Source organism: Charadrius vociferus, unplaced genomic scaffold (assembly GCF_000708025.1).
Source record: "Charadrius vociferus isolate BGI_N301 unplaced genomic scaffold, ASM70802v2 scaffold767, whole genome shotgun sequence".
In the NCBI taxonomy this organism is placed as follows: domain Eukaryota; kingdom Metazoa; phylum Chordata; class Aves; order Charadriiformes; family Charadriidae; genus Charadrius; species Charadrius vociferus.
Genome location: NW_009649076.1, coordinates 585,593 through 593,860, shown reverse-complemented (window position 1 = coordinate 593,860; position 8,268 = coordinate 585,593). Strand labels below are relative to the sequence as shown.

General features: G+C 49.9%; 1 protein-coding gene across 1 annotated transcript in view; it reads right to left on the bottom strand.

Moving 5' to 3' along the window:
• Positions 1-4,574: 4,574 nt before the first annotated feature.
• Positions 4,575-8,268, bottom strand: part of RCHY1 (ring finger and CHY zinc finger domain containing 1, E3 ubiquitin protein ligase) — a 6,860-nt gene continuing 3,166 nt past the window's right edge. Inside the window, exons 3-9 of the mRNA XM_009888191.1 lie at positions 8,070-8,185; positions 7,906-7,984; positions 7,384-7,428; positions 7,221-7,279; positions 6,233-6,259; positions 5,747-5,867; positions 4,575-4,762 (exon numbers count right to left, since the gene is read on the bottom strand). Of these exons, the coding sequence (XP_009886493.1) occupies positions 4,634-4,762; positions 5,747-5,867; positions 6,233-6,259; positions 7,221-7,279; positions 7,384-7,428; positions 7,906-7,984; positions 8,070-8,185 (576 nt within the window). The 3' untranslated portion in view covers positions 4,575-4,633. The remainder of the gene's footprint in view (positions 4,763-5,746; positions 5,868-6,232; positions 6,260-7,220; positions 7,280-7,383; positions 7,429-7,905; positions 7,985-8,069; positions 8,186-8,268) is intronic.

Below are 8,268 nucleotides of genomic sequence, written 5' to 3'. Positions count from 1 at the left end.
GCTCTTCCAAAGCTCAGCTCAACTAAGTGGGTTTTTTTGGTTTTTGTTTTTTTTTTTTCTTTGTTTTTCAGCCTCCTCTTGTGGTTGGAACCCCGACTAGGAATATCTCCAGCTGGGATCCAATTAGCTTACCATTTAGCGTCAAATCTGCTCGGTAGCGGCCCGGCCCCAGCACGGCTGTACAATTAACAACTCGGCCAAGAAGCTACGGCGCTATTGAGTTCTCCAAAGTTGGCTTCCCAGCTGCAGCACGGTATTATTTATCAGCTAAATGAACCAACAGTATTTTTGCAGGCGGGGGAAAAAAACCCAAAAAAACAAGCCAACAACAACAAAAAAAAAAACAACACAAAAAAACCCCCAAAAAACACAATCAGGAAACAATTTGCTGCTAACGAGCAGAGCGCTCTGGAAGGGAGAACCGCAAGACGTGTAGAAATTCAGCCTCGACCTTGGCACGCCCCAAGGTGCTGTCCCCTCCCTGTGCCCCAACCCCCCCCCCCAGCAGCAATACCCCCCGTCCGTACGTCCCCCCGGTCCCACCTCATCCACTCCTCCCCTCAAGTTGTCCCTATTTTGCGAGGCCACCACCTCAGCAGCAGCTCTGGAATAGCATCTCTCGTTAAATATCTATTTCATCCGGTTAACGAACAGGTCGCTGGCGGCTGTTTCTCCTCAGCAGCTGCTCCCAGGGAGAGTTTGCCTGCTCTGCTCTTCATTATTATTAATTATTTTTTTTCTAATTAAGGCTGGATTGCTGCTTCTAGCTGCCCCCAGCAGCATCTGCTGGCTGAAGAGGTTCATGGCCTGCGTGGCCCACCATCACCGTTCAGGCTTTCACGGCCGCGGTGCTCCTCTTGGAGGGAGGCGGCCTGCCTGAAAGAACCACAGACCTGGTGGGATAACAACCTCCGTGCCCAAAGGCTCACCAGCACAGGCGTTGAGGTGGTGACGCCGCCCCCAGTTAGGGTGGGCGAGCCCAACCCTTCCCAAGGAGATGGTGTGGACCGCGCTATCTCCATTTCTCCCCCCACCAGCTCAAATCCTTAGAGAGACCTAAAGGGCAAGTTACTGCTCGTGTCCTCCACCTCCAGCAGCACTTTAGACGCGCTCAGCATCTCACCACCTGCTGAAGGCAACAGCTACCAGGTGCCGATGATGCCAGGTTTGAGCCCCATCTACACAAGGAGCACAGATAGTACCTACGACGACCTTGTGTCACACAAGACTCGCTCACGAGGAACCCAAGAGAGTGTTTTATGACCTGCTTACAGAGCAGCAGAAGCTGGGGCCATCTCTGCCATCAACCCAAAGCACTCATCACCTAGCCAGGGACACTGCCACACTCATCTGCAGAGACAGCCTGCCCCAGTTTTGGAGCCCATGAGGACTAGACGTGGCTCCTCAACCTTCTTCTGAGCATCCATTCACTAGTGGCTTTTTCTAATAGCAAAAGGAATTCATTGTTACTTCGTTTTCCTGTACACCCTCAGCACATCTCCACGCCACCTCTGCTTCTCCAGTCACCACCGCGTCTAACCCACCATTTGCCACCAGCGGGCTTCTCAGGTGTCAACGATGAGTGTGGTCAAGGGATTACTTTTTTTTTTCACTTTTCTTTGGGAGGAGGACTAGAACTGCTTTAATAATACAAAAAAATAACAACATTCCTCAGCTTCATCTCAAAGACACCATTTGACATCACATTTTTGTCCCATTTACAGTTCATCTGACCCTGCCTGTCCTTTTAAAGACACTTCTCAAGCAGTAACACTCAAGCAAGAAAAGCACCTCAAAAACATCTAAGTGGCATCATCTGAACCGTTTCTGTCCTGCTTCTGGGCAGCCAAAACCACCGTGCCAAGCTTCTGGCAGTCACCCTGGGGCTGGAGCTGTTTGGGCAGCAGTAGCCTCCCAGCAAGACCCAGTGCAGCAGCAGCGGTGGTGATTGGTGGTGGTGGTGGGATGAGCTCTGCTGGCACCAGGCACCCAAATTCCACCCCCCAGACCCAGAGCTGCCACCTCCTCCCAATGAAAAAAATACTCTGCACAACCCCGTTGTCTGAGCTGGACATCTCCCTACAAGATCACAAAGCTCTGAGATGACAACTCCTCCAGGCTGATACGAGCCCCATTGGCCCCCAGGGCTTACCTGGGAGCAGGTCTCCATCCAAGGGAGGTAGTGAAGCCACCAGGTGACAGCAGACATTTGGAGGGTGCTCCAAAGCAGCAGGGAGTCTTGCTAGGAGCTTCAATGGAGGAACCAAAAGCATCGTCCAGAAGCAGGAGGAGAGTTCCTTCTTACCATCCACGGGAGCTTAAGGTCAGCATGAGATGAGATGTCAGCACCGTAGGAGGACCTTACTCAATAGGCCTGTGCCAGCAGGGACTCACAGTCCCATAGTCAAACGAGTCCCTTCTGCAGGCCATGTGCCCTCAGAGAGACCTTCCCCAGGGTGTCCAATCCCAAACCCCACTCATGGAAGGCTGGGGGAGACAGCAAGGAGCCAAGCCATGCTCCTTCTACACTTCTGAAGATGACACAGTTCCTCCAGCTTCTCTCATTTGAACCGCAGCCCCCGGTGGGAAACCACCGCTTGTTGTCCAGCACAGTCCGTAACTCCCCACAACATCTCCAAAAAGCACCTTTTCCTAGAGGGGCCCCCAAATGTGGGCAGATGGTCCAGCACAAGCAAAGACAGAAGCTTTACCTGCTCCCTCACCAAATGCTCCACTCTCCCCCAGCACAGCCCCTGGGCTATTTATGGGCTCTGGATGAGGTGACGCAGCCCACCTGGCCCCACCACATGGTTCCTCCCCATGGGTCTCCTCCAAACTGCCACGGAGGGTGAAGAAAACCAGCCTCAACCCAAAGCACGCGCTGGGCCGTGCGTGTCGCTACAGCCCACCACGACCCCTGGGCAGGGGTGGGAGAGATGTGGACCTGAAGAAAGCAGGGCAAGTCACTGGGAGGACTCAAGGCGCTGGGGTTCCACCACACTCCCCTCCTACCACAGGAAATAGAGGGGGCCACAAAGCGCACGAGAGCACCCAGAGACGCAGATCCAGACACCTAACCCTTGTTTTTCAGCGTCCAATCACGGTTCAAACGCAGCAGGGAACGTCCCTGAGAGGAGGCGTGTAAAAGGAGAGCACATCACACACAGTGCAAATTTGTTTCTTTTAATATGAGACATTCTTTTACATGTAGTTGTAGCAGCGAGAAAAGTGCTTCAGAAAAAAAAAAAAAAAGAAGATACTCCAGTAAAGGCAAGCTACAGTAACGCCATCGTCCCGGTGTCTCATATACAAAAGGGCACTGCCCAATTAAGAAGAAAAGCCATTGAAAAAGTTAAAAACCAAGCAGTTGTACAGTGAAAAGTAACCGGGCTTTTTAAAATATATTTTATTTCATTATTGGAACACTTCGCGCATTCTGAAATTCTCCAAAAGGAAGAACTTTCTCGTAATATTTGACCGCAGAGCGCCTCAGGGAGGGTACTCCAGGAAGAAAGGTGGGAAGGTTTTTTGGGATTTGTTTATTTTATCATTTGAAAAGCATGGCTCCATCCTCCCTTCTCTCCCCACAATGAAATCGGATACCATTAGACCATTAGAACACCCCAAAACCACAGAAAATTGGTCCCCGCACTACTGGAGTGCTGTCACTTTAGCAAACGCCTCAGGCTCAGCCCGGTTAGACGCCCCGACGGCAATCCCGACAACGGCGCGCGCTTCACTTTGTGTACTCCACCATCGAAACACCAACCTACGCACGCGTCTAAAACCCTGCCACGCCTCGGCCTTCGCAAGCGAATGAAACAAAATGAGGAAGAAAAGGGTACAAACACGACTGCAGCTGGCACAGGAATCCGAGACCGCAGGTCGGATGGGCGGCTGGGGGAGAAGGCGCGATTTTTGGGCTGTCCGTCGCACGTACGCAGGCAGGCCCGCCTCCTTTTGAAAGGAATTCTCTATGCACATGTCAACAAATCAAAGCCAAAGGATGCGATTTCTGCGAGCTCACGCTCTCCAGCCGCTTGCAGCGACGGCTCCGAGGCCCTGGAACAAACACGTCATTTAAAAGGAACAAAACGTACTCGCGTAAGACTTTGCAGATGTCAGCTGTATGTAAAAATGCCACTCTCAAAGCTACCAATTTCCCCCCCCAACAGCTGCAGCCGGAATAGCTCTACCTCCACCTCCCGTCATTGCTCACAACCTTCAGCTGCCCCAAAACATCTTCTGCTGCGTCAGCTGCTCATTGCGCCTCATTCTGCACCTCATTAAGCTATTCTGCGAGGCTGTCTCCGCTCTGACACGGCGAACGGCGCTTGTAAAGGAATGCCCTTCTCGCTGGAAACTAACCTTCCATCGGGAATCGCGCTGCTCGGTGGGGAATTTCCTGAAGGGACTGCGCTGCGCCCCCGGTACTAGGGAGGGGGGCGCAATTAGCGCAACTCCTGGGCACCTGCGTTAATTAAATCTCATAACCATTTCACTGGTGCCACGACAAATTCAAATAAATTTTTACTGACAAGCGGGGTGTTGTTTGTTTGTTTTTTTTTTTTAAATAGATAGTCTCTTCCATGGCAGTTTTCCTGGTCCAGCTGTAGGCAGCACGTCGTCTCGGTCACTGCTCCTCCAGCGGCAGTCGGCATCTTCCATCTTGGGCGGTGTTGTACGACTCACAGTTTTTGCACTTCATGCCTAGGAGATGGAACGGCACTGTAGACCGGGCATTGCAGTCATTGCAAAGGATCTACGCACACAGAAAAAGAGAGAAAGAGAGGCTTTAGCATCAGCAGGACACGTAAAAATATACTACGGCCACAATTCTAGCACCCACTGAAACTGGTCTGCCATCAGGGGACAAAGCAGAAAACATCTTCCTTTGAAAGACAGTGGGGCCGATTTAATTTTGCTGTTTGTAACTACTCAGATCCCACTGTATAATCACAGAGAATTTACTCTTAGTATGGCAAGACGACTCCTGGCGTCAGCCAGGGATAGACACGCTTTGGCTTCTCCTCCTGATGTAGGAAACCACCAGAGAAACCCTCAAGTGAAAATGAGAGCAGATTAACAGCAGCCAGCAACACATGCCAGTCTGCCATGCAAGTGAGCACTCTTCACAGAACAGGCAGCAACGAGTTCTTTTTCCAAACATCTTGACTCCAAGAGTCGGTAGGATGGGTTGTCTAAACTGTAACAGATGCACCCAAAACATTAACGAGCAGTGCCGTTTAATTCCGTGTTAGTGGCAAACAGCAACCAGTTTCATAGTTCGGTGTTAACACATAGAAACAGGAAGAAAACAGTGATTCCCCACGGGCTATCCTTGCACAAATCAACAGCTGAATGTTCTTGCAGAAAACCCACCAGGTTTAGGCTAGAACATGAAGCTCCAAGCTGCTAAAAACCCAACGTGCCTGCTTTTTGCTATGACAGCACCTACCACTACTGGAGAAAGCAAGACGCTTCCACAGCCCAAGCCATTTCTCCGCTGTGTGGTACTACAATACTACGTGGTTGTGGTTTTTTTGGGAGTGGAGGTGGGGGCTGATTTTTGTGCATGTTTATAAATCCAGTAGATGAATACTGTAAGCCTACATGTGACGTTTATCATTCCCTAACCATCAGGCTGACGTCTGACGAAGGACAAGTTCCTAGTGCCCTCTGCTGCCAGTAACGCAAAGGCACAGATCTATGAAGAACAGGACCCGGCGCAAATATCATCTCTCACCTCCACCATCATGTTCTGATACTCTGTGGGCATAGGAGTCTGCGCTACTTCGTCATCCAGCTGACGCCAGTACCTTGTCATATCTAAAGCCGAGTGCATGCACAAAGGGCACCTGTAACCTCTGGCAGAGAGGAAAAAAAAAAAAAAAAAAAAAGCCTACATCAGATGGTGGAGTGGGACCATGAAACAAGTCAACCAAAAAGGACAAGTTTCATATCATACCAGTCGAAGAGAAACACCACAAATCAAAAAGTTCTTGCAAACAGAACTGGAAATTAAAAGCCCCTTAATTCCTTTAGGAGTTGGCTTTAAGTTATCAGGTACAGGCTTTATGATCTTTCTCTCTTCAAATCTCATGGAATCATAGAACAGTTTGGGTTGGAAGGGAGCCTAAAGATCACCCAGTTCCAACTCCCCTGCCGTGGACAGGGACACCTGTTTGTAATCGGTTTGGACTACCGCGATATTAAGACAAGAGATACTTACTCCTTTAGCATGTCCTCGTAACATGTTCTGAAAAGAAAACACAATGAGAAGGTCAGTAAGAACAATGCAAACTGACATGTTTGGACTGACAAAGGGAAAAGGCGCACAGCTATCCCCAAATCAGAAGTTAAAACGCAGTCTGAGTCCAAGTGAGAAGAAAGCTATTTGCTGTTTGCTAAATTAGGCCAAAATCCGGAGACAAAGCACGTTTGATCCCATTCTAAGGCCTTCTAACACGAGGGAACAGAGTCAATGCTATGATAAGGATTGCGTGGGTCACGTTTGCTGAAAAAAGTGTGACGCATTACAAAGTAAGTTTAAGACAGATGGACAGGAGCTGACGGAAGATTCAATCTGTGGAGACCTACATCAAACCCAGAGGCCACTCGCTTAACACACAGCGACAACAGGGAGAGGAACAAGAGAGCCAACAGAGTAACAAAAAACTGCATCTGTAACACAAGACAAACGGAAAGGGAAAAGGGAAGGGAAACGTGGTAATTATTCCTCCAGAGGTACCTGGCACTACGTACCACATCACTCTAAAATCCCTACAGAGCCGGCAGTTTTTGTACTGCAGCAGAGCACTCCGCTGTCCTGCGGGGCTGTCTAAGGAAAGACTCTAAAGCTTCATTAATGAGCTGCCACCACCCTCTTAAAACCATTGTGCAACTGCTTTCTGCACCAAAGAAGGACCTCTCTATGAGATTCTTGAAATTTAAGCGTAGCGGAAGGAAATACAGCATGGGAAAACTTAGAATGAACAGCACCTAGGTCCCTCCACCACCACCAAAATTTACTGTGAAGGAAGACAACCTTTCTAAAGAAAGTATTTCCTGATGAAACAGACAATGTCCTACCGTGGGGGTCCCTTAGAAACCAGCTCTAAGTAGCTGGAACAGACTAACCAGGCCTGTAGCGCCACCGAACTAACGCCATGCACACGGCAGCAGCTATTGCCCTTTCTCAAGTATCTGCGATGCTTTACCTGTGAAGAAGGTGACCACACGGCAGAACGTGAGCTCCGACACGAGACGTGTGAATATCCTGTTTCGAGGCAGGTATCAGACCAGAGACAAGAAAGTTAATTCAAGCACAGTCAAAAACACAGCCACGCACGAATCCAAGAGACGAAAAAAAAAGCAGCTCACCTCCAAACATATTGGACAGTCCTGCCTGGAGACGTTTTCGATACACTTTGCAGAAACAAACAAAAAAAGTTAAGTCTACTGCAGGGATATCTGCGCGTTTCTAAATTTTGAAATTCCTTTAGAATGGTAAGAAAGGATGTATGAAACATTACTGTCTTTAGGTTTGCGGCTTTGAGAATTAACAGGTGGCTCAGCACATTAGAAAACAAACAGCTGGAAAGTATACGTAAGAAAAAAGCTCCCGGAACTCCCCCAGCAGCAAGCAGCCGCGCTTTTCCTATTCCGCAGCAGGATCGGGAGCACAAACTTACACATCGTCAGAGCTGCAATCAACAGACGCTTCTAAAGAAGGAGACCGAGATCTTTATTTCCTAGACCTTCAACTTGCTAGCGAAGCCAGCCCAGAAGCGCTCGGCCTCGCACAGAGCCCAGGCACCACCACCTTTCATTTTCAAGGTGTTTTGTTTGGTGGTTTGTTGTTTTTTTTTTTCCAAGATATGGAGTTAACCGGCGCGTTCTTACCTTGTGCTTTCCTCGAAGACTCAAACTTAGGCACAAATTGCATTTGGAACAGTGGAAAAAATCCTCCTTTGGACCAATCCTGAGGGGAAAAGCGTCAGACCGAGGTCGGTTCCTCCCCACACACACTCTCCTTCCCTCACCCCCCCCCACCCCGCCTCAGGCACCTGCAGATCCCGCACTCGCCGCAGTGGTACTGCTTCTTGTCGCGATCGAAGAGGTGGCAGATGTCGCAATAATACTCCCCGAAGAGGTTGTCGCAGCCCTCGCAGCGCTGCTGGGCCTTACCGCCCCCCCGGGGAGAGGAGAAGGCCGTTAGGTGCGCTAAGGCCCGGCGCCCCACACAACATGGCGCCGCCGCCCACC